The 26801-nt window shown below is 34.6% G+C and overlaps 1 protein-coding gene across 9 annotated transcripts in view; it reads left to right on the top strand.

Annotated features, from left to right (window-relative positions):
• The window catches only part of TNRC6C (trinucleotide repeat containing adaptor 6C), a 218968-nt gene that overhangs the window by 162460 nt on the left and 29707 nt on the right, over positions 1–26801 (top strand). For 6 of the 9 annotated variants that reach the window (XM_074260237.1, XM_074260240.1, XM_074260236.1 and 3 more), the window contains 7 exons: positions 984–1041; positions 9976–10118; positions 10905–11078; positions 12672–12818; positions 19357–19476; positions 21526–21609; positions 21918–22155. In XM_074260237.1, coding sequence (XP_074116338.1) covers positions 984–1041; positions 9976–10118; positions 10905–11078; positions 12672–12818; positions 19357–19476; positions 21526–21609; positions 21918–22155 — 964 coding nt within the window. The remainder of the gene's footprint in view (positions 1–983; positions 1042–9975; positions 10119–10904; positions 11079–12671; positions 12819–19356; positions 19477–21525; positions 21610–21917; positions 22156–26801) is intronic. The other 3 variants (XM_074260238.1, XM_074260243.1, XM_074260241.1) reach the window with 2 other exon arrangements.

Here is a 26801-nt window from a genome sequence, read left to right on the forward strand (position 1 = left end):
GCTTGACTATGCATATCTGAAGGGGGGGGGGGGGTGAAGAAAAGATGACACTCTTCTTGACCTTCTTTTCATGGAAGAAAACAGAACACTGAAGTTCAACAAGGAAAACAAGCAGGATGACTTTGAAAATAACATATTGAACTTTAATTTTATATATATATATATATATATATATAATTTTTTTTTAAATAAGCTGTCCACAATGCACATTCACAGCTTCATGTACGATCATCTTTTCTACTTTATCTATGGAAATGCCCATCTTATTTGGTATTCCCTAAGCTCAGAATTTTTTTTTTAAATCATAGAGAGGTAAATTGTTTTCCCTAAAGCATATTTTTTTTAAGAAATCATATCATTCTCCTACTTAAATAAAATTCAAAAACATACAACCTATCATTTACTTTTTCTGTGTACCTATACTTAATTTCTCTCTCTCCATAGGAAATTTCAATCTTAATTGTAGAGGCATAGGTTTTTAAAAATTATTAAAATGATTTTTTTTAAAAAGTATCTCTCTTAGCTACAATCTTAACTGACAAGTTATAGAAATGGTAAGATTTGAAAAGTAAAAAGGCTGTTTTACTCTAATCCTTTTGCCATTATTTGAGAAAAATCCATCTAAACTTGGAAAAAGAAAGATAAGTTGTTTGCTGCCAAACATCTGAGCATCTGAGTAATCTGTACTTTCTAATCTAATTTTTTTAAACTTCATCTTTGATGAATTCTTGTAACTAATTTTATCTTGTATTGCTTACTAACTTTTCTGTAGACTACTAAATATTTGTTATAATCAAAATCTATAGAAAAAATCATCAATGTTAAACTGAATAAATCAAATAAAAACATTCAGTTTATTTTATTATTACAAGTAATTTAGTTTAAAAATAATTATTTTAATGTATGGTCTTTCCAATTCTTTTATTTTTTTAAATACACACATAATAAAAATATATAAGTTTTGTTTGTTTGTTTTCCCACAGAGAGAGCCAGCTGAAGAAGCTTTGAAGAGTAACAATATGAATCTTGATCAGGCCATGAGTAAGTAATAAATAGTATTCCCAAAATAATGCTTTAAAAACAGGGACATGCAAATGAAATTTCAATTTTTAAAGTTTTATTCTCAATATCATCAAGTAATGTTTGAATATTAATTAAGTAGAAAAGAAAATCTCAAATATTTCATAAGGGACACAAAGTATGATCATTTACTAAAAAATGATTAGCTTCTAAGAAGTATACCACTGAAGATATAAGTTGTCATATATGTTTAAAGGATTAAGAAATTGTCATTCCCAGAATGCATTGATTTTTTTTTTTTAAATTTTTATGTGTAATCATAACAGTGGTTTGTATCATTTGTACTATTTGTATCATTGGATCTATTTGTCTTATTGTTTCTTGATGTCCCATGGAATCATTAACTTCCATTTGCTCAATTTTTATTTTTAAGGAATTATTTTCCTCATTGAGCTTTTGTACCTCCTTTCCATTTGACCCATTCTGTTTTTAAAGGAATTTTTTTTCTTCAATGATTTTTTCTATTTTGGCTTTAGGCTAATTATGTTTTTAAAGGTGTTATTTTCTTCAGTATGTTTTGTGCCTCTTTTGCCAACTTGTCAATTCTCTTTTCATAATTTTCTTGTATCACTCTCATTTCTTTCCCCAATTTTTCCTGCATCTCCTATCACTTATCTTAAAGAAATTTAACTCCTAGCTAAGTGATGCAGTGGAAGGAGCACCAGGCCTGAAATCAGGAGGAACTAAGTTCAAATCTGGCCTCAGATGCTTAACACTTTCTACCTGTGTAACCTTGGGCAAGTCACTTAACTCCAGTTGCCTTAATCAAAAAAGAAAAGAAAAAATTTAACTCTTTTCAGGAACTCTTGTTGGACTTGCATCCAAATATCATTTTTTGAGGCTTTTCTTTTAGCTCTTTTCATATTATTGTCTTTTTGTGTTTAGATCTTGCCAACTTAGTAGCTTTTTATGGTTAAGTTTTTTGGGTTTTTTTTTTTTATTGTGTCATTTATCATTTTCCCAGCCTATTTCTTGCCTTTGAATTTTATGTTAAAGTTGTTTCTCTTAGCAGAGCAGCCAGACAAAAACTTCAAGTTAATTTAAGACACTGAAAGAAAACAGAAATGAATAGTGAAGAAACTTACTGTAAGCATTAGTTGGTTCAATAACTTTAAAAATCTAATTCAGTTGCGTAGAGTTAAAATTAAGAAGGCCTTGGCAGCTACAAATATACTGGCGTTTTGAAGAAATCACTCAAATAAGGTGGATATTCTATGAATTAAATTTTTAATGTGCATGAAAAAGATGCCTTCCAGAAATTAAAATTGCAAGAATGAAAAAAGCTCAACTTACATTTGAAGTGTCTAAGAATCACCTACTACTAATTGGGAGGTAATACATTAGGTACATTAGGAACAGCTAGTAAGATGGTGAATAGAATGCCAGGCCTGAATTCAAATTTGGTCTTAGACACTTACTAGCTATGTGACTTTGGCAAGTCACTTAGCCTTGTATGTCTCAGTTTCCCCATCTATAAAAGTAAGATGGAAATGTAAACGGAACCTCTCTAGTATCTTTGCCAGGAAAACCTCAAATGATATCATGAAGAGTCAGATATGACTGAAACAGCTGAACAACAATAACAAATTTGTAATGGGATTTTAAGTTAAAATCAGTGCTTCTTTATCAGGCTCAGTTCTTATGCTCTGAGACGCTATCACTTTCATTCTTTTGATGATCACATAAGAAAACATGGGTTACTAAAGCTCTTTTGGAAGACTGGTTTTCAAGTTATTTTAGCCCAATTATTGAAAGATTGGAAGGACAAAAATATCTTTTTTAAAGCATTACAGATTACAGGTCATCCAACTGTACTTGTTTCATTGTGTGAGAATATGAGTGTGCAAAATTAGCTGAAATATGTATAAAGAGAGCTCTCTGTACCTACCAGAGTGTCAAGATTTTATGAAAAAGAAGATAGTTCAATCTAAACTGCCAAAACATTTTTAGTTGGTTTTTTTTTAACTCTTCTGCTTTATTTTTTTTACCTGTTAGCTTGCCTTGTTGTTATTTGACCTCTCTGCCATCTCCCCACCATGGATTCTTCCTTACCTTCTTCCTCCATTTTCCCTTCACTCTTCATTCCTTTCCCTTTAATCTATACACTTTTCTATTCCCTCTCCTCTTATTTCTTTATAGATTTTGGAGGATACTATATTCTTCTTGGTATTGTTATATGTATTATTCCCTATTTAATCCATACTCATCTGAGTAGGTTTTTAGAACTACCAGCCGTCCTCCTCCATCTAATTCTTTTGTGTCAGTTCTCATTCTTGCTTTTCATTTGAATACATAATGACTATTTTTTACTTTTTCCTAAATGATTTTGATTTTTAAAGTCATATCATATTCAGCTTACCCCAATTTTATCTTGGACTACCCATTTATTAATGTCAAGTCTTTGACATGTTTTACATTTCCACCTATAAAACATAGTTTGTCCTTATTGAGTCCCTTAAAATTAGTCTTTGATGTTGGCTCTCGTATGTTAAATTTTCTATTGAGTTCAGGTTTGTTTGAGATAAAAGCCTGAAAATCTGACAGTTCATTGAGCATCTATTTTTTTAGTTCAATGTTATACTTAATGCTGCTGAATATAATATTTTTGGCTGCAGCCCTAATTATTTTGATTGTCAACATATAGTACTCCAGAACCTGTGATCTTTTATTATAGCTGCTGATAAATCCTGTGCAATTATAATTATAGCTCCATCATATTTTAATTGTATTTTGTTGTTGTTGCTCGCAAAATTTTTATCTTTGATCTGGGGGTTCCTTATAGGATCCCTTTCAGATGGTGATCAGTTAATTTTTTCTATTTCTACTTTTCCCTCTCTACTTTAGCACAATTTTCTTTATTTCTTGTATTATTGTGTCATGGTTCTTTTTTTTGGGAGGGAGGTTTCTTTGATCTTAGCTGTCAGGTCAATTATTATTGAGTTTTCTCTAGATCTACTCTCCAAGTCTGTTGTTGTTGTTGTTGTTGTTTTTTAATAAGATATTTCACATTCTCTTCAATTTTTCATCACATTGTCAGTGAAGGCTTATCTTTAAGTACTAAATTCAACAATTTAAGTACTAAATTCATCAACACATGAATGTCCAGAAGTCTGCTGGGGATAGGACAAAGGGTCGAGTCTGGTAGGCCTCTCTGTAGTTAACAAAAGGATTAGGTGAGGTAACAGAGTAGGGATTCATTAGAAATCCTTGCACTTAGCCAGCGCCAAAGTGGAGTCTCCAACAGTCACAGTCTCCTTTAGAGAAGTACACACAGCTCACACAAGGCAGGAGAAACTCATCAGAGTGAAGGAAAGCTTAAGAATCGAGGTTATTTTAAGTATAGGCATGAATTGTCTTCATACCAAAAGATGTTAGAGATGTTGATAGTAGCTTCTTGAAAACACGTCAACAAGTTAGTAATTTATTGAAATTTTACTATGTAAAAAGTACTGTTAGTTGCTGGGAATAGAAATAAAAACAATAGTCCCTGCTTTCAAAGAGATTACATTATAACAGAGGAAACATCACATAAAAGGAAGCTGAAAAATGTTAGGGAAGATGAAGGTGAGGAAAGAAAAGGATAGGCACCTTAGAGAACATCTGAAGGGAGAATCAGAAGTGTGTCTAGAAAGGAATGGAAGACATGGTTTGAACATTCAAGCTCCTAAAAATAGAGGTTCTAGGAAAAACCAATTGGAGAGAATAATACATGGATAGAGGATACTTTTTTTTTTTTTTTTAATGTTCAATTCCAAAGCCTATCCCTTTGTTGAGGTGTGAAAATTGAGGATAAGAGATTCTCTAACAGCAATGGGATCCCCTTGGCCAGTTGTGCAAGTTTTGCAAAAGAATCCGCAAATCCTAATAAATATAGGCACAAGTTTTGTGGCAAAGAATGGGTTTACTTATGCTAAGAAGACATCTTTCTTAGCAAACGTTTGTTGATACGAATTAGTAAAGATGGGTTTACACCGAGAAGAAATTATCTTCATCAGTGGGCTAAGTCCAGAAGAGCATTTAGCAAAGCTTCAGGGTCCAGTGTCATCTTTTATTAACTTTCTGAGATCTCGAGCTTCTTTGATCTTTGGCCCCAAGCTAGGGGCCAATCTCCGGTTGAATCTGAGAAACTGATTTTCAATTCAATTCAAAATTGAATGAGATTATTTATCTTGGAAGTTGTCTGGGAAGGATGTGCTCCTCCCAGAGACCAGGAGGGTTTGAGAGTCAGGAGTACCCTTCCCACAAAAGGAAACACAGTTTACATCAGGGCCCCCCCAAAGATTAAAGGAGACACAATTTACATCATTTTCCCTCTTCAAGTACTCCCCTCAAATTAATTTGGGGCAAAGGGATAAAGGTCTCATTTTCTGTAGCTGTTTAAAGCTGACAGGGGTCGTAGAGTTGTCCCTATGTTCATTGGGAGTTCAGGCGAGGAGGGGAAATACAAGATCTGAAGATAGCAGCAGTGGCATCTAGGAGATATGGAGTGTCCCATGATCTTCAGGCTGAAGGAGTAGCTTGGAGCCTGGAGGAAACAAATCTCATGAGCAGATTAAAAGTGGAGTGGCATCCAGGGTGGAGATGGTGACGTTTAGGAAAGGGGCCTTTGCAAATAATGCATCAGGTCCCATCTGTGGGCTGCCTTGAGGATGCTGATGAGCCCACCCAACAATCCTGAACACCCTACTGCCCACGGAATTCCCTAGCTGAAAGGCTAAGAGAGAGTTAACTGCTGGCAGGTGCCATAGAGTGACATCAAGAAAAATCTGAGAAAAGATGCTGGGAGCAAAGTTCTCATCCTTGGAGTGAGAATAAGTTGGGAAGGAGATTATACTGAGAGAAAGAAGGACACAGATAATTTCACCCTTCTTTCTCCAGAGTGCTCATAGGAGTACTCAGAAATACCTGAGAAGTAAAAGCTGGACTATTTGTTGCTCTGCAGGAAGCTAGGCAGGCTTAGGCAGGTATGATCTCTTTTAGCAAGCACTTTGATACCTCCTGTGAGGGATAGAAAATCCTATGTAAAAATGACTACTCAGAGATCACTCATAGAATAGCAGAATTATTTATTAGAATCTCGAGAAGTGGACCCCATCCTGGTCTGTGAGCCAAATTCACAGCAGGAGAAAGCCACTCCCTTAAAAATGTTCACAGCTTTTATACATTTCAGACAAAGAACCTCCAAAATCCCACCCTCCATAGGTTGTGATTGGTCATACAAGTCTGCACCCTCCTATTTGGTCAATGGAATTTAGCCGACAAGGTGATTTATAGCCTCTTCGGCCACGTATGTATTCCCAGTTTCTTCTTTGGACAATGGAATGCAGCCTAGACCTTCACATGACTGGAGCCTATAGGTCTGGTTTACATTAGCTAGCAGTCCCTGATCAATATGTGCTTAATCTGTAAGTTCTTCACCATATCTTACTCCACACATTCCTGAGCCTTCTCAATCCTGCAGGGAAAAGCTTCTACCCAGTTAGTAAAAGATATCATCAAAAACCAGAACTTGAAACCAATCTCCCCTGGGTATGTGCCACTTCTCTGAACAGGCTTCAGGAGAGGGGGAGGTTTAAGAGCTAAAAGTTAGCTTAAGGGTATTTGTTCCTATGGGTTATATGAAAGGGTGTAAGAATCAGAGCTGGGAGAGTAAAGGTGCCATAGACAGGGGTGAATGAGCAGTAGTTTTAGCGGCTAAATCTGCAACCCTATTTCCCTTGGCTTGAAGTGAATCTCCCTTCTGGTGTCCTTTACAAAATATGACTGAAACCTCTCTGAGTTTACGGACAGCCTGTAGTAGCTGTAGAATTTCTCCTGCATATTTAATAGGAGAGTACTTTGCTGTCAAAAGTCCCCTTTCTTTCCATATAGCATCTTTGAGCATGTAAAATATGAAAAGTATATTTGGAGTCTGTATAGATGTTCACTCTCATTCTCTTCCCCAGTTCCAAAGCTCTGATTAGGGCAATGAGTTCAGCTTTCTAGGCAGAAGTCCCAGGGGCAGGGGCTTAGCCTGCAAGGTGCTATTGAGGGTAAGATCTGGTTCAAGTGAGGGGAATAGAGTTAAAGAAATATTGTTGGATATAAGGTCCTGTTCTGGAAAGGATTCAGAAGCCACCTGATAAGGACTGATAGGGGTACAAGGAGGGATCCTGTGTTCCTAAAGGAGCAGGAAGGAGAGAGTTTGATTTCCATCCAGCAAATTTAAGCAGCATCCTACAGTGCTGTTTTAATTTAAGCTTTTTACTTTTGAGATCTTTCAAGCCAAATTTGTCTCTTTTTTAAGAGAGTGCCTAAGGAAGAATCCTTAGGAATAGAGGTATTGTCATTAGTAAACCACTGATACCCTTTGGCTTCTAAAATGCTCTTCTGTCCTAGGGTTAATTTTGAGGCTTCTTCTCTAAGGCACAACAACCATTCCAGGGAAACTGAGTCCAGTTCCTTTAAGAAATAGGCAACCTGTCTGGGATCTCTCAGGGCCTCGCCCTGCCTTTCAGGACTGCAGATCAAGATAAGACCATTGGGGGGCAGCTTGTCTCCTTTTGGGCCAGTCCATGACACCTGAAGAAACAAACCTCTATAGTTCTCAGAAATGTCAGCAGCCAAAAGTAGGGACTGGTCTCCATATCTTGCTTTAACTCTGCATCTTTTTCCTCTGCTACAATTTGATCCCTATTATTAAAGACTTCAGTAGCTGTTTCTGACAGATGAGTGGAAGAAATTTGAGGGCCCAAAGCTGGCTTCCGCAGCTTCCTCCATATATCTGGGGCAAACTGTTTAATATTAACATCTCCCCAGGAAAGATCAAGGAGAGCATTGGCCTTGGACCCCTCAAAAATCTGGGTGGAGTCCTCAGAGTAGTGGCCAGGTTTTTCCTTAGTCTGGGAGAGATTTGACATTGAAAGGGGCACCTCTGCTCTAAGTGTCTCTCCTTGAGAGTCTGCTGCTTCTCTCAGGAGGTAGAGGTTAAAATCAGTATCCTGAGGAGGAGAAAAAAGGGTCCCAGTTCTTGTCTCAGTAAGGAATGGGGACTGGGAAGACTAAGGATCTGGTTCAAGTGAGGGGGATAGAGTTAAAGAAATATTGTTGGACATAAGGTCCTGTTCTGGAAGGGATTCAGAAGCCTCCTGATTAAGGACTGCATAGGAGTGCAGAGGAGGGATCTTGTGTCCCTAGAGGAGCAGGAAGGGAGGGAGTTTGATTTTGCACCAGCAAATTTAAGCAGCATCCTGTAGTACTATTTTAATTTAAGCTTTTTAGTTTTGCAATCTTTCAAGCCAAATTTGTCTCTTTTTTTTTTAAAGCGTGCCTAAGAATCCTTAGGAATAGAGGTATTGTCCCATTTTGCCACAAGCCTTAGATTTCCTCAATTCTGTAGCGCCTCGGCCTCTTAAGTGTCCCCAGAGAAGGAGAGATGACAAAACGTTCCCTGATTAAGGGGACTTTTTGTCAGAAAATGCAGAAATTCCCAGTCCAGGCATCCCTGAGGGAATTCTGCTTGAGTATGGAGCTCCCAACGACCCAAATTTTCCCGGGAATTTGAGTGTCCTATAGAATAGACAATCGTCAAGAAAAGGCTTACCTCCTCGGCCAGGATTTCGGAGATACCCATACAAATGTTGAGGTGTGAGAATAGCAGTGGGATCCTCTTTGGCCAGTTGTGCAGGCTTTGCAAAAGAATTCACAAACCCCAATAAATACAGGCACGAGTTTTGTGGCAAAGAATGGATTTATTTACACTAAGAAAACAGTACAATAAGAAGACAGCTTTCTTAGTGGGCAAATTCTTAATAGGAATTAGCAAAGATGGGTTTACACTGAAAAGAAAATATCTTCATCAGTGGGCTAAGTCCAGAGGGGCATTTAGCAAAGCTTTGGGGTTCAGAGTCATCTTTTATTAGCCTTCTGAGCTCCAATCTCCCAATGAATCTGAGACATTGATTTTCAATTCAATTCAAAATTGAATGAGATTACTTATATTGGGAGTTTTGTGTGCCCCTCTCAGTGGCCTGGAGAGTTTGTCAAGAGCACCTCCCCCCACAAAGGAGACACAGTTTACATCAGCCCCCCCAAAGATTAAAGGGGATACAATTTACATTATCTTCACTCTCTTCCATTGAGAAGATAAGAAATAGTATACCCATTATACTTACAAAATCATAGAAAACATTTCCACATTAGCCATGTGTTGCCAAAAAAGAGTATAAAATGTAAAGACAGTGAGGGGAATGGGCATAAGCTTCAGTATACACCCAGAGTCCATCATTTCTCTCCCTGAAAGTAGATAGCATTTTTCAAAATTAGTCCTTTGGAATTGTGCATTATCATATTAATCAAGAGTGGCTAAATCATAGCCAAGTATCATTGAAATATTGCTATTATTGTGTACAATATTCTAATAGTTATGCTCACTTCACTTTGCATCAATTCATATGTCTTCAGAAGGTACATTCAATATGTAGAGTACAGGACTGGAGTGAGATTCCAGGAGATTGTAAAGAAATGCTGGGAGTAAAGTCAGGAGTATAAACTGCAGACAAACAAAGACATAAATGACTTCCCTAAAATTTAATCATTAAAACAACTTAATTCTTTAAACAAAACTTAATTTTTCTTCCCCCAATTTATCTTTGAGAAGTTATTTTTTTGGCAGAGAATCTCCCTCTTGCTTATGGCTCATCTTTAGCTTAGGAAAGAACTCTTTCTGTCCATTTTTTTTTATAACACTGTGTACCTAAATAGATAACATACCCTTCTACTATAATCAGGTATTCTAAAGGTTTTAAAGCTTTAAATTCTTTTTTTCTGAGATTGATGGCCACAAGTCTTATCATAGATGGTAATGACTAGAATTTAACACTTTCTTATTAATGTTTTTCCCTTTGTTTTCTCCAGGTGCTTTGCTGGAAAAGAAGGTGGAAATGGACAAGCGTGGAATGGGAGTGACTGACTATAATGGAATGGTCACCAAACCCCTTGGCTGCCGCCCACCAATCTCCAAAGAGTCTTCCATGGACCGCCCCACCTTTCTTGACAAGGTGAGTTATCGTTTTGTTTACATAAGCATTCTAATATCTACTTCAGTTGAGTGAATTTTGGCAAGTCACCTGTACAAATTTCTCTCTCAACATGACTATTCAATAAGATTTTGCATTATAATGATCAAATGTGATGATAGTTGTAAAGCTATAGCACAATGTCTAGCACATAGTAGAAACCATAGAAATACTTATTCCCTTCCCTTCCTCTAATACCAAAGCAAAAGAATTGATTCTCAAAAATAGAAAAGTATTATAGAAAAGCAAAAGGAGAAATAAAAAAGTATTAGAGAACATTTTCTCTTTTGTTCTCCAGTGGGATCTATGTTGGAATTAGGATCCTTATCTATATGATTTATTTACAAAAAGGATCTAGGTGATTAGTCAGTTGTTCATTCTGTGTTTGGCTAAGCTTCATAACTATACAAAGGAAATCTGCTTATTTGAGTTTTATTAGGAATTTTGATATAATTTTCAAATTTTTTACCTTTCTCCTTTCCCTTAATAGTTTTTAGGATTAGTGAAAACATTAAAGGTATGGGGACCAAAAAAAAAACCAAAAAACTTTCATTTATGTGCATTTGTAAAAATTAGAAAAAAAAATTAAAGGAAAACTATCTTAATACTCTTTTTCTTTCTCTCCCCCTTCTCTTTCCCTTTACCCATATTCTTCATTTTCTTGTGACTCATGCTTTTTTGATATTTTAATCCTTTATTCATCCATATCCTTTATATTTCCTTGGGAAATTGTTTTGTGCTTTGTCTGCTATTGGACATTGCACACAGCTCACCCTTTCTTTCTCTAATCAGGATGGCGGCCTAGTGGAAGAGCCCACTACTTCACCATTTTTGCCTTCACCAAGCCTGAAGCTCCCCCTTTCAAACAGTGCACTCCCTAATCAGACCCTGGGTGGGATTGCCTCAGGGCTGGGCATGCAAAACTTGAATTCTTCTAGACAGGTAAGCCTACTTGAACAAATGATATTGTGGTTTTTGCTTTTCAATTCCTTAGAAGTTATGTTTTGAAGGAATCTTTATCATCTTTACTTATATTAGCATTTCAAACTGTAATAAAATTAGGAAGATGATTTAAAACTGCAAATGCTATTTTTTAATATTTACTGTGAACCCTCATGTTATACTTCCAACTCTCACTAAACATAAGAAGATGCAGAAGTCGAATGAAAATTAGTTTATTTTAGTCTTATCATGATTTTTATAACAATTTTGAATTTTAGGGAATTTCTTTAAAGAACATATGTAAACATAATTTGAGGATTCTTTTAAGTAGCATTAACTTGAAGTGGAAATATCACTCAGATTATCATTAAATTACTGGATATATTCAGTGACACATAAGTCTAAGATGAACCTTCACTAATGTGTTTAATGTTAAGAGATCCATACTGGCATTTTTCTTTCTACTTTCAGTATGTTAAGAAAACTTGAAAATTAGTTTTCTAAAGAAATTTCTAGTGTGAAGGATTTTTCTTAATGTAATGTGCTGGAAACATATTTTCTTAAATAGAAATTCACTACACTAAAGATATACATACTATAAGTTTTCCTACATTTCTGAGTTTTATAGGAATTCTCTTACTGGATTCCACTTTTGAGTAAGTTCAGATTCAGAGAGAATATTTCTATGGAAATTTTTTTCCATAGGAAAATTTTCATTTCTATGGAATTTTCTTTTTAGCATAGATTCTAAATATAATCTTTAAGTATATAACACTACTATAAGTGACAATTTATTGTTTTGCTACTTATAGCAACACAAACTATTAAGAGAATGATTAGCACATTCATTAGTTATTCAGATTACAATGGCTTTGCTTATCACATACTATTTTATGAAAAATTTTGCATGACTTTCTTATAGGAATAATTTTTAATGCCTTTCAACTCATCTCAGACAAAAAGGATAATGGTTCAAGAATATTGATTAATTATGTTTAAAAAACAATATAAAAATTGTATTACAATCTTGTTAGAGTTAGGTTGAGTAGCTACTTAGCCCTGGCACTATAATCTCATTTCCCTCCCTTCAGAGTCTTGACTATAATGTTTGAATGTTTAGCTATTAATTACTTACAAATTTTAGGGTTCTTTGATGTGACAATTTAATTTCCCAAATGAAAATAATTATTTTTTCTGTCTAATAGTCAGCTATTAAGATAAATCTTTGCCCAAATATACATACTAATAACTCTAAAATTATTCCTTTGAAAATATAAATTGTCTAAATAATAAGTATATTGGTGCCATTTGAAATATTTCTTATATTCTCCATTAGGTTGGCTAAACGGTGTTTCTTTTCTTTTTCCCTTTTTTTTTTTTTTTGATACTTTAATCTATTATCCTAAAAGTTTTATCCACTGTAACAAAGCTTCTACGAACTTAATCACTTCAGCATTGTTTATGCTCATTTCAAACCATTATAAGATGCTTAATATTTTCAATTAATTTTTTTATTACAGATTTAGACTGGTGAAAAATTACTCTTTTTAGAAAATGAAGAAAAATAAGCAAATTATTTTTTCTGTCCTCCAGATACCAAGTGGCAATCTGAGTATGTTTGGCAATAGCGGAGCAGCACAAGCCAGGACCATGCAACAGCCGCAGCAACCGCCAGTACAACCTCTTAACTCATCCCAGCCTAGTCTTCGTGCTCAAGTGCCTCAGTTTCTATCCCCTCAGGTCAGGATGATACCCAGCAGTCTTTAAAGCTAAAAAATGCTATATGCATAGTTTACCTAAGTTTCATCAGAGTATTTGAGAAAATGTCTCACACTATTTTACAAATAAGATAATAAGATTAGATTAGGTAGTACTGTTAGGTGGCTTCAGAACTGTTTGAATGACTAAGTCCAGAGAATAATTGTTGCCTCAGTGTCTGTTTAGAGAGACTGCTCTATCTAGAGAAATGCCCCAGTGATTTGTCATTGGCCAAGTATTGTTCAACATTTAATCAACAATTTGGATAAAAGCCAAAAAAAAAAAAAAAAAAGTTACTAGTCAAATATGTAAATATAAAGCTAGCAAGGTAAATACTAGATGAAATTAGATGACTGATTCCAAAAAGGCAAAATCAAGATAAAAAGCCACTTCATAAATATGATATTTATTAATCTTGAAAGTTTATATCTGAAAAGGACCTTTAGAGGCTTCCAATTCAATCCTTTCATTGTACAGATGAAGAAACTGAGGCCCAAAGAGGTCAAGTGATTTGCCCAATGTTGTCCAGGTAGTGTGTTGTAAGTGACAGAGATAAGATTTGAACACAAGTCCTCTGAAAAATAATACAGACAAGTATAAGAATTAGGTTCAAGAAATTCAAAACAGGATAAGTGTTTATTAAGTTATTTTTCTTACTATGTGCCAGGCACTGTGCTAAACACTGGGGATATAAATAAAAGGAAGCTGCCATCAAGGAACTTATACTCTAATGAGAGAAGATAACAAACAAAAAAGGAGCTAAAAAGTTGGGGAAGGATGAGAGAGATACCCAAACTGAGACATGGAGTCAGAGTCCAAAAAATCAAGAAGCAAAGCCAGAAGAGAATTGGCCAGCCTGGGCCCCTCCTCAAAAAAAAGACTCCAAAAGGAACTCCCCTATGGGAAAAGAGAAGCAGCATAGTAAAAAGAGATTCCCGAGTAATAAATATTTCTAAGATAAGGAGGCCCCAGTCACTAAGACAACTGAGACAAAGTGGCAAAATCTAGAAAGTCAGAAGTAGGTTTCCAAATTGGATGAGGTAATTTGGGGCAATAGTGGAAAGTACTATTGAACTTGATATTAAGGATCTGGATTTGAATCCTAGCATTGCCACTTACTGTGTGACCTGGACAAACCATTTAACTTCTCTAGGCTGCTTCCCCTTAAGGGAATTGGTCTAGATGACTTAATAAGATACCTTTAAGCTCCAAATTTCTGATCCTTTGAATGATGATTTATATGGGGGGCAAGGGGGATTCAGAGGCTTTAGTGAACAGCAAACTCAATCTGAATCATCAACATTACCTGACAACCAAAAAAGCTCATATTATTTCAGTCTGTATTAAGATATATATATATATATATGTATATATATATATATATATATATATATATGTATATATATATATATATATATATATATGTATATATATATATATATATATATATATATATATATATATATATATATATATATATATATATATATATATATAAATCCAGAATCTTGGAAGTAATGGTCTTCTTCCTCTATTCAGCTCTAGTCAGGCTACATCTGGAGTGCAATGTTCAACTGGAAATCCTGTTGTCAAAAGGGTACTTTTATATCATGTCCAAAGAAGGGAAAGCAAGCATAGTAAGAAGTCTCAAGTTTGCTTTAATTGAATTAATTGAAAGAACTCGGGTGCTTTGGGAGTAGGGAAAATGACTTAATGATGTCAGCATCTGAAGGGTTGTCATGTGGGAAAAATTAGGCTTGCTCTGTTTGCTCTGTTTGGAATAGGAAGGCAAAATAGGGAGCAATGGGTAGAAACTGCAGATGGGCAGATTTAGGTTCTGTATAAGGATGGTCTTCCTAACAGAACTATCCAAAAGTAGTATGAAAGGCCGCCAAAAAAAGGTGAGTTTCAAAGTCTAAACTTGTTAGGAATTTGTTGAAGGATTTTTGGTTAGGTACAGATTGGAAAGCTCCTCTGGACTTTAGTGACATTTTGAAGCTTTGCACATTGAGATAGAAATACTTGTTTTTATGTGACAATGCGGTTCAACTTTGAAAATTAACCCCATGCAACTAATAAGTGTAAAAATGGGAATTTCTTCATGAGTTTAGCAACTTTAGAATGTTTCCTTTTGAACAATTAGCTAATAATGTATTGAGAACTTTTGCCAGGTCTAAAAAGCCATCAGTTGAAAGCAATAAATCTTTTTATTTGGCACATTTAAGTGAATACTAGGTGAATTAACTGAAGTTACTAAAGAAACACATCCACTCAGAGAGGCATAAACAGTAAAGAAAGAATACTAAAACAACCCATTGACTCCCAGGCCTATCCCTGATGGCCAAGGCAAGGAGATGCCAACCAACTAAGAAACTGGAAGTTGTTAACATGGAATATAGGATTCCAAATATGGCAGGGACCAGGATTCCAGTAAAGGTAGGTACCAGGAGAAAGGGTATATGACAAGAGCATAGCTTATTGGACTGAGGAAGAAAAACAGTAGATTTTTCTAGTTGTCTGGGGATTGTCAAAATTCATTTAGTCAAACTTTTCATAATAGTAATAGTAAGATTTTTTTTCCTAACATGGTAATTGTTCAAGAGATAAATCCCACATGAACAAAAGATTTTTTTTCAGTCCTCAATAATTTTTGAAGAGTGTTAAGCAGGTCTGAGACCAAAAAATTTGAGAACTGCTATTAAAAACTAAAACAATGTAAATCACTCCCCATACTCTTTGATTAAGAAGTAAGTTTAGGAAATTTTTTTTTAATGCTTTTTTGTAATGGAGAGAAGAGGCAGGAAGTGGAGAAGAAAAATTAGTCATAAGTTATTCAGAACAGCTGGAGAAAATAGGGGAATGTGGGAGAAAAAAAGATTCAAAATGTATTTGTCAAGGACCAAACTTTACCTTGGTCTTTCATGAAAAATAGTCTATTATGTGGCCATTGGAATATACCAGAGTTGCATCTTTGAGGATGAAGAGTTGTGGTAAAATGACCAAATGAAGAATTGCTCTTGCTATATAAGTGAGGATAAAGGAATTAAAGGAAGGGAAATTTCCAGTCATTTTCCTTATCTATTCTAACTGAAGTAGATAAATCACGGGAAGGACCAAGTCACTTAGAAGTTAAGTGATTTGCCCAGGGTCATTAGAGCTAAGTATCAGAAAAAGAATTAAGTCTTCCTTCCCAGAGCAATTCTCTGACCCTGGCCCAGAGGCCCCTCTGTCCATCATCATCATTTAATAGCTGTAGAAGAGTACAGAGAAGCTGTGGGTAAAACAAAAAGATATGTCATATGTACTTCATAGATTCCCACTGTTGTCTGTTTCAGCTAGGTGATACTTGGGCAAGTCACATAGCTTCTTTTGGGCCTGCTTCTTCATCTGTAACAGGATGAGAAAGGACTAGATGACCTCAGAGTTTGCATCCAACTCTCTGATTCTAGATGGCATTATTAGCACTAAATCCTTTGGTTCCTTTTAATTGTTGTTATCAAGATAAGTTTGAGTCATTTGAAGTTGTAGTTGTGTAATTCTTTTGTATAATAGTTTACATATGTCTGGCACATTACAGTGTGAATTTTGTAATGTAGTATCATGTATTTGAGAGTTCACTGATTCTGTTAAATTCCAAATAATAATATCTCACCAGATTTTCCACTAAAGGTTGTTTCTAGTTGCTCTTAAGAGTATTTAGAGCTAAGGAGTTTAGGGTTGCTAGATAAAAAAGAAACCCTTGAATTTTTTTTTTTTTTTTTTTTTTTTTTAATGCTAACACTGTCTTTCAAGTAATCCTCTTAGATCCATTAGATTGTTTGTTCCTCATCTCTGCCTCCTGACTTCACTGGCTTCCTTCAAGTCTCAGCTAAATTCCCACCTCCTATAAAAAGCTTTCCCCAGTCTTCCATAATCTTAGTGGCTTCTCTCTGAAACTATCTCCAATTTATCCTGTAGGCATATTGATTGTCCATAGTGATTTTCATGTTGTCTCCCTCATTAAACTAGAAACTCTTTGAGAATAGGGACTAATTTTGCCTTTGTTTGTATGCCCAGCACTTAGCCCAATGCCTGTCACCTAATAACTGCTTAATAAATGCTTGATGACTGACTGACTCATTAAGGAAAAAACTTTTTTAGTGCTCTGGAAGAAATAATTTCTTTCCATTCACAAAAGGGTAGTATATGATAATTCAGATTCCCCACATTATTATAGTTTCATTTAAATACAGTTTATTTTCTTCTTTTTAAAACCACAAATCTGGTCATGTTACTTCCCTGCTCAAGAACCTTCTTCCCAGAAGAAAAATCTTGCTTCCTGAGCAAATCATTTCAATTATTGTGTCACCTTTTCAGGTTTATTCACATTACTCCCTGCTATATGCTATATATTTCAACTAAATCAGCCCGCTTTCTTTTCCCCTGCTTTCTATTCCCCAAACTTAACATTCCATCTCCCATTTTCATACCTTAATTTGAGACTTATCTGTATTATTGGAATGCCCTTCCTTCCTTTTTTCCTTCTTCATTCTTTCCTTTCTTCCTTTCTTCTTTCACTTTCATCTCTTATAATCCCTAGTTTCTCTCAAGGCTCATCTATAACCTCTTTAGAAAACTTTTCTTCCTCTTCTTAGTTATGTTCTTTCCTTCCATAAGAAATTTTACATATGCTTATCTATTTAAATGTTGTATTTCATTAGTAGAGTATCTCCTGTTAAGGGCAGAGGGCAGTACCTCTTCTAGCATAATGCCTTACAGATAGTAGTAAGTATTAATTAGAAACCAGTTATTGATATGAGTAATCCAGTATCCTACAATTCTATTATCATTAGTCTTTTATTTTAAAAAATATATAAAAATTATATTTTTATTAATTTTTATTTTTACAACACATTCATTTCTTTAAAAATCATCTCCCTCATCTATACAGTGAGCTATGGCATCTCTTGTGGCAAAGATTTAAAAATGAGCGGGGGGGGAGGGGGGGGCGGGGCACAGTTCTATAAAACTGACTAAAACACATTGACTAATAAATGTAATATTCCACATTCATAGTCTCTCATCTTTTCAGTGAAAGGAAAGAGTGTCTTCTCTGGGTCTAAGTTTGATCATTATAATCACTCAACATTTAGTATTAGGGGTAGGTGAGAGAGGGAAGATATTCTTTCATTTCTATTATGTAGACATACACATGCATATAATGTATATGATTACATTTTTTTTTTCCTGGTATTGCTTGCCTCACTCTCTATGAATTAACAATTATATTCCATTATTTCTATATCATAAGTTGTTTTGCCATTTCTTCATTGGTAAGCATCCATTTTATTTCTAGTTCTTTGCTAATACAAAAGGTGCTTCCATAAATATTTTAGTATCTATAGGATTTTCATTTCTCCTTGACTTCCTTGGGATACATGTTTAGGAATGGCTCTCTTAAGTTAGAGTGTACATACCAAGGGTTCTCAAACTACGGCCCACGGGCCACATGCAGCCTTCTGAGTACATTTATATGGCCTGCCTGGTTATGGCAAATGGGCTGAGGGGCAGAGATAGAGTGTGAGTTTTTGTTTTTACTATAGTCCAGCCCTCCAGCAGTCTGAGGAACAGTGAACTGGCCCCCTATTTTAAAAGTTTGAGGACCACTGAATTTTAGCCATTTATTAAATGTAGTTCTAATTTGCACCAGCTTTCTTGAAATCTTTTTTTTTATTATTATCAAACATTTGTTTTTTCTTACTCTCACCTCTGCATATCTCTATCACTGAGAAAAATAAAAGCAAAACCTCTTAACAAATATGTATATTTAAGCAACACAAAGAACTATTATGTCCAAAAATGTGTATCTCATTCTTCATATGAATTGATCATTTTCCTATCAGAAGACAGACATCTTTCTTCATCATTAATCCACTGAAATTATGGCTGAAATAATGGTTTGATCTAGTTCTAAAGTTTTCCAATTGTTTCTCATTACAATAAACTTAGAATATTCCTAGATTCTTCTGAAATCATCTGTAAATATTTTCTCATATGTGGATCCTTTTTCTCTTTCTTTGAAAACTTTGGAATATAGACTCAGTAGAATTTTTGAATTGTTGAATCAAAGTTTAGTGTACTAATATACCTGGGCATAGTTCTCAATTACTTCTCAGATTGTTTGGACCAGTGCACAGCTCCACCAACAACATATTAATGTATCTTCCCATAGTCCCTTTGATATTGGCTATTTCCATCTTTTGTTATTTTTGCCAATTTGCTGGATATGAAATAAAACCCTGGAATTCTTTTCATTTCATTTATCTTATTTAACTGACACTTTTAAAAGAATTTTTTGGCCTGCTTCAGAAATACAGATAAAATATTAGTATTGATAGGCATTTTTTGCCCCATTTTAAAATTTTCCCTTGAATTTTAACTCAAAATGAATTTAAGTATACTTTATTAATAATCCATAACTCTTTAAAATTTGCTTTAATAAATATACAACATTCAGTGACTAGTGTTTTCTATTATGTAGGTTCAAGCACAGCTTTTGCAGTTTGCAGCAAAAAACATTGGTCTCAACCCTGCACTATTAACCTCGCCAATTAATCCTCAGCATATGACGATGTTGAACCAGCTCTATCAACTGCAGCTGGTGAGTTAATAAACATGCAGACAGTAGAATAGACTTAAAGAACAAAAGGAAAGTGTTTTGGTTTTTTTTTTTTTTTTTTTTTTTGGACACTTATCCAATGCTTTGTTTTTTCACATACTCCTCAAACAAGCAACTAAATTTAAATTATTAGTCCATGTTAGCTAGACATATATTGATAAACACATATGACAGGTTATCTTTTGTCATAGAGTAGTGTAATGTTCACATTTCCCTACTTTTTAAAAACAATTATCATAAAAATAAGTTATCACACATTGGTAAGGTTGGTCTTATTAGTGGGTTATATTTTCTATTATAACTCTATATTGTATATACAGTGATTTTATTGATGCAGAATGAAAGACCATACTTATTTACTATCAAAAACATGATACTTCTTTTTTTTCTGGAAGTAATTTACTTGGCATCGTCAATTATGGAGCATGACAAGTATCAGGAAGGAAGTATAAAAAGGCTTCTGAACTTACAAAATGCAATCATTAAAGTTTTTATTGCTATGCTTATAGGAGAACTCCCTCAAGCACAGAAGAGTAACTTTCATTTTAGATTCAATTTTAATAATTATAGTCAGCTAGTGTGCAAGTAGGAAATAAGAATCAAATATTAGACAATGTACTTAAAAGATACATAAAAAGCAGACAAAAGTTTTTTAAAAAATTAGCAGTTTGTAGCAATTCATAGTGATTTAGGCATTATAGAGCCCTATAATCATCAGTAATTCCTAAAGACATTGTATTTCAGGATAGTAAAGTAATTGATAGTCATAATAACCAAGTATCCAACAAAAGATTTAATTATAGTCCATAAAGAACATATGTGCATACTTGAATGATTTTTGTCCAAAATTATCCAAAGTTTAAGTTTGGTGCTTGAAGGAGAAAGATTCACTCCTTATAATGATAATGTATTAATAGTATCAAACTAACTAGGTTTCACAATAGAGCACTGGGCTCAGAATCAGGAAGTCAGGCTTGGGTTCAAATTCTGTTACATAGATACTTAAGTTATATGTCCCTGGGCAAGTCACTTAACTTTCTTCAGCCTCAGTTTACTCACTGGTAAAATGGAAATCATTATAGCACCTACCTCACAGGGTTGTTGTGAGGATCAAATGAAATAATATATGTAAAGTACTTTGTATATCTAAAGCACTGTATAAAACTAACTAAAATAGCTTTTTAAATTATTTATAATTTTGACCACTGACCTATTCTATCCAGTAAGGAATTTATTTTATCACCCACTTTTAGTAATAAAGTTGACTTTTACTCTTTACATAGCTAAGTTTTGTGTTAAGGAAAAGGAAAATATCCTTTGTGCTAAAGGAAAACATTCACAGGTTTTTTTTTTATTAAAAATTAAATTTTTTTTATTAAAAATTTTAAAAATTTGTTTAATGATAAAAGAAAATGGCACCATAAGGAAATCTTCCCAAACATCTAGTATACAGAGGGACAATACTAAGAGTATTTTAATCAGTGCTTGATTAATAGCTTCTCAATTTTAAAAGAGTCCGCCTGTAATTTGTACTATATTTCTCTTAGGTTGAGCTCCCAGTGATGCATGTTAAAATGATCTTATGAACTTTTATTATTTATAATCTTTTATAATTTTTAGCACAGTCTCTGTTTATCTGGGACAACCTAATGCTAACGTTGTGCCAAGTTGTTTGAGTCATTTGAAACAACTTTAGCCTGAATGACTCTTAAAATAAATATTATTTTATTTGCTTTTCCTCACTTTTTCAATACTTAATTTGTATTAATCAAGCAGATTTTGACATCATCCTTAACTGAATAACATTAAATATAGGGATATTAGTAGAATTACCCAAAGTTTTTTAGTGTATTCAATTTTTTAATAAGATTTTTTTTTAATTGTATTGTGCCAGAAAATATACTTTAACAATATAATAATGTCTACTGTGAGGAATCCAAGTATGCTGGGAATTTTTTTTACTCAGCAGCAGAAATTGAGCCATTCAGTGACTTTTATATGATCATTATACTCTCATTTTTCTATCAACAGGCATACCAACGTTTACAAATCCAGCAGCAGATGTTACAGGCCCAGCGTAATGTTTCCGGACCGATGAGACAACAAGAGCAGCAAGTAAGTATTTACTCCCTGATTAAATTTTTTGATATCTTCTTGAGCATTTATCTATAATGTCTACTGGCATAAAAAATTTCAGATAATAAAATAATTACTTGCTCCTAAGCAAAAAAAAAAAAAGTAGCTGTTATCTGATAAATGTAAAAGATTGCATATCTAATATTGTATGTCATACAACTATAGTGAAAGATAAGCAAAGTAAGCATTTTAGCTCAAAAGAATGAAAAGTCTTCTAGCTGAAAATAATAAAATTACTAAATTATTCTTAAATTACTAAAATTCTTTTTCTGTTTTTCTCTTTCCAGGTTGCACGTACAATCAATAACATGCAGCAGCAAATCCAGCAGCACCAGCGCCAGCTGGCCCAGGCCTTGCTAATGAAACAGCAGCAGCCTCCCCCTCCACATCTCTCTTTGCACCCCTCTGCAGGCAAATCAGCCATGGAGAGCTTTTCACCCCATCCCCAGGGTCCCGGCCTACCTGACCTGCAGACCAAAGAGCAACCGTCTTCAATGAACACCTTTGCTCCTTACCCAAGTCTCGGTAAGCACCTTGATTTTGAAACAAAAGAAGTTTTAATGAGGACTGTGAATACAAGCAAGTTAAGTTTTAATTCTATAAGCAGCATTATAAAATTGAAAATATTTTACTAAGACTGGAGGATTTATCTGTTTAACAAGTATTTTCCTAGCTCAAGACTTATCTAATTTTTAAAGCTTTTTTTCTCCCACTGCCTAAATTTATTAACCTTTTCCTAGCATCTTTACTTTATACTTCTACAGTCAAATTCTTGGATAGGAAACTATATGTTGGATGCCACAATTAGATTAGAAAATTATTTTTGTTAATTGTTATTTCCCAACCAGTTGCTAGAGTTGTTGGCATAGCCTTTTTTTGGCTGTTTGAATTTTGTATAATATCTTTGGACATGAGCCAGTTGCCAGAATTCAGCTCTAAGAAATATATTAAGATTTACTAAGTACTTTAACTGATAACAGCCAAGGTAGAATTAGTAACTCCGGGTTCCAAAATTAAACTATTCTTTAGAACCAATTTGTCATTTAATTCATGTTGAAGAATACATGGTTATTTTATTCTTTATGGTTGGGATTCTAAATAAATTTTTGCAAAGATGGTATTATAAGCCTCTTAGCTACATACCAGGAAGACCTGAGTAGAAACTTTTCTCAAACAACTCCTACTGTGACCCTGGGCAGATCACTTACCACCTTTGAGCCTCTTTTTGTTTTTTGTTTTTTTTCTTTTGTGAATTGAGCATAATAGCATCTTAAGGCAGCTAGGTAGTACAGTGGATAGAGTACCAGGCCTTGAGTCAGAAATACTCATCTTCCTGAGTTCAAATCTGGCCTCAGACACTTACCAGGTGTATGAGTCTAGTTAAGGTATTTAACCCTGTTTGCCTTAGTTTCCTGATATTTAAAATGAGCTAGAGAAGTAAATGACAAACCATTGCAATATCATTGCTAAGAAAACCCAAATGGCATTACGAATAATCAGGCAAGACTAACAACTACACAACAAAAGCCCCTATTTGTTGTGAGGATCAAATGAGATGATACGTGCTTAATCCTATCCTCTCTAACTTCTCTATTGACTGGGAGGAATAGCACTCTGGATTACATCCTAAATGTCAACCTCAATTTCTTATTCTCTCACCCATATTCAATCAATTGTTAAGTTCTATTGTAACATCTCTCATATGACTTCTCTCATCAGTCACTGCCACCAACCTAGACTATTGCAATAGCCTGCTGGTTAGTCTCCCTGTCTCAAATTTCCCCCATTTCCATCCATCCTCCTCTCAGCTGTCAATGATCTTCCTAAAGTACAAGTTGGACCATGTCATCCTCATACATACATATTCCATTCAATAAACTCTAGTGGCTCCCATTTGCCTCTAGGATCATATTTTAAATTCCATAATGGCTTTTAAAACCTCCGTAATCTGGTCCCTTCCTACTTTTCCAGTTTTCTTACACCCTATAGATTTACCTCCCCTTACTCTGATATCCAGTAAAATTGGCCATCTCCTTGTTGCTCTCACTAAACCTTCTATCCCTCAACTCTGAGCATTTTCACTTGCTATGTCCATATTTGGACATTTGTCCTCTCTCATCTTTGTCTTCTAAATTCCCTTGTTTCCTCCAAGTCCCATCTAAAATCCTATTTTTTACAGGAAGCCTTTCCCAATCCTCCCATTAGAATTTGTGGGATATAAGTGGGGAGAATTAAAGTGGGACTAATTCCTTTGGTTATCTCCATTTTGACCTGTATATAATTTGGTTGTCTTTCCCAATAAACTGTGAACTCCTTGAAAAGAGAATGTTGCTCTTCAATTTTATCTAATTAGATTTGGACCATTACTTCAGACTGTATAGATCTCTTTGGATTTAAATCCTATAAGGCAAAATATTACCTATTCTTGTAAGCTGAAAATCTGATGTGGATTCTCTCTATTCCTTTATCCTTTTATGTAGACAGCCTTTATATCCTCTGTCAAGGAAAATGATATTCAGACTAAATACAGTGAACATGAGTAAAAGTAAATTGAAGCCCACAGAGGGCATCTAACAGTTCTAAACACTTTCAAGTTTCCTGGCCTAAATGTTGCTAACTACTAAAGAACTTGTAGGTGTGACTACTTACTTGTTGCCAGTACCCTTTGAAGAATCATAGAGAATAATAAAAATGCCAGAAGATTGGAGTTAGGCAGATACTAATGTAGTTTTCATAAATGTGGGGAGTTAGTGGATCTCAGAAATGATAGACTTTAATTTGACATGATCTTTATTATCAAAGAAGAATGGGGAGAGAAACTAGATTTATTTTGTGTGATTTATTTGGAGAGAATAACTAGAACCAGTGTGTATAAATTATAAGAAGTTACATTTTGACTCTATATAAGAAAGTTCTGTCAAAAGCAAAATGATTTATCATTAAAGGTGTTCTCATAAAACATCTTAAACAAAATGCCATATGATAGCTCCCCTTTTAATTTTCTTAATTTCCTATTCTTTCTTCTGGAAAAAGATCCAACTGTTCTCCTATCAGGGGAAAAGCTGATGCCCCACAGCCTTCCCTGTGGATTCAACTTCCCAGATAAACAAAACCTTGGAGTCATAGAACCTCCCAGCTACTTCTAAGAAAGAATCTTCTATCTTAATTAAACATGTTTCTTGACTTTGAATCTCATTTTTTTCCATTGTCCAAATTATATGAACAATGATTTAAGATCTACTATGTTCTATATAATGGAACTTCAAAATAAAATAGTTCTAATCATAATAGAGATTATATTATTTGAGAGAAATATACACAAAAGAATAAAAGCAAAATGCATACAAAATTAACAGACCATAAAAACTAGGGGAATTTGGGAAAACCTCCTGATTAGATGGTTCATCAACTGACTTTTGAAATAAGCATTGGGTTCCAAAAGTGGATACGGAAAAGAATATTCTAGGCCAGTGAAATTGCCTGTATAAAAGCATAATGATAGGATATGGAATGTTATAAACCTGGAAAAGCAAAAGTGACCAGTTTATTTGGATGACCATAGAGTATGTAACAGAGAGTGATATATAATTATCCTGTAAGGAAAACCAGAGCCAAATTATGAAGAGACATTTTTATAGTATCTTAGAGGGCACAGTGAGCTTCCAAAGGTTTTTAAATTGGAGAGTGATGTAGTCTGTGCATTAGTAGTGCCAGTCTGGTTATGTAGAATATGCATTACAGAGGGGACTAAAGGCTGGGAGACAAGTGACTTTCTTTAGTACTAATGAGGGATGGTGAAGGCCTAAAACAAAGTGAGTGCAGTGTAATTGGTGAGAAGGGGAATATATGAGAAAAATATAGTCAAGGGAGAAACAGCAAGATTCAGCCACTCTAATATGGGCCATGGAAAAGAGCAAAAGGTCATAGATAACTACTAGGTTGAGTACATGGGTTACTAGAAGAATGATAGTGACTTCAGGGAAAAAAAGCAAATAGGTAGAAAGGTTTGAGGCAAAAATGCTAAATTTTAAATCCCTATGCAACATTCAGGCAGCATTATCAAGCAGGTAGAGGTCCAGAGCCAGAGATGGAAAAGTGATGACTGGATATGTACATTTGGGAGTTGTCTGCAGAAAAATCATAGTTTAATCCATGAAAGGTAATAAAATTTCCAGGAAAAAAAATTATAGAAAGAAGAAAAGACCCAAGACAAAACCTTAGGTTAGAGTCATACAGAATCAAAGAGGAATGATATAGATGAAGAGAATGAGAAGGATCACATAGGTAGGGATCAAAAGCAGTAGAGCTCTGGGTCACAAAAAAACAAGAGAGAATATTTAGAGAGATAAACAGCTGTGACAAACACTGCCATATCAATAACAAAAACAAGAGTCATAGATGCAGAAAAAAAGTTTTGACAAAATATAACACTTATTCCTATTATAAATACTAGAAAAGTAGTATCGAAAACAATAAATTATTATTTATTCTTGAGAAGAGCAGTTTCCATTGGAAAATAGGGATAGAACCAATCTTGGAATTAAGAATTGAGGGAAAAGAAAAAAGTGGGGACAATGAGTGCAGACAAGCTTTTCCCTAGGATTTTCACTGCAAAGGGGAACTGAGATAAAAGGTAAGTCAGATGGAAAGGTTCTGTAAGGATGGGAGGCAATACTAACGGGTGTCATCAGTGAGAAAGCTGCAGGTAGAAAAGAAGAAATTAAAAGTCGAGTTAAAAAGAGATGCTTAACAGAACAAGCTTCCAGGAGAGCTAGGAAAAAAAGGGGATCTGAAGCACAATTAGAGGTGTTGGTATTGGCATCTGACACTGGAATAAAGAGAATAAAGGGAGACAACTTGAGGTGATCTTGAGTGTAAAATTAATATGAAAGAGGAGTTTCAAATTTTTTTAGTAAAATATGAGATATGGTCAAAGGACCTCAGAAAAGGCTGTTTTAAACTCTTATCAGACACTGCATTTTCAGAAGCACATCAAACTGGTATGACTTGTCATGCATGAAATTGATGTACTCATCTTGTATTCCTTTGGCAATACAATAGTTGTGCCAAAAGCCAGAGCCTTTGTAATGTTGATATCCAATCTCTAGGTCCATCCTCTGACTTGTCTAAGATTCTGGCAGCCAGTAAATCTGTATCCTCCAATTAGATAT

Source organism: Sminthopsis crassicaudata, chromosome 4 (assembly GCF_048593235.1).
Source record: "Sminthopsis crassicaudata isolate SCR6 chromosome 4, ASM4859323v1, whole genome shotgun sequence".
Taxonomy (NCBI): Eukaryota; Metazoa; Chordata; class Mammalia; order Dasyuromorphia; family Dasyuridae; genus Sminthopsis; species Sminthopsis crassicaudata.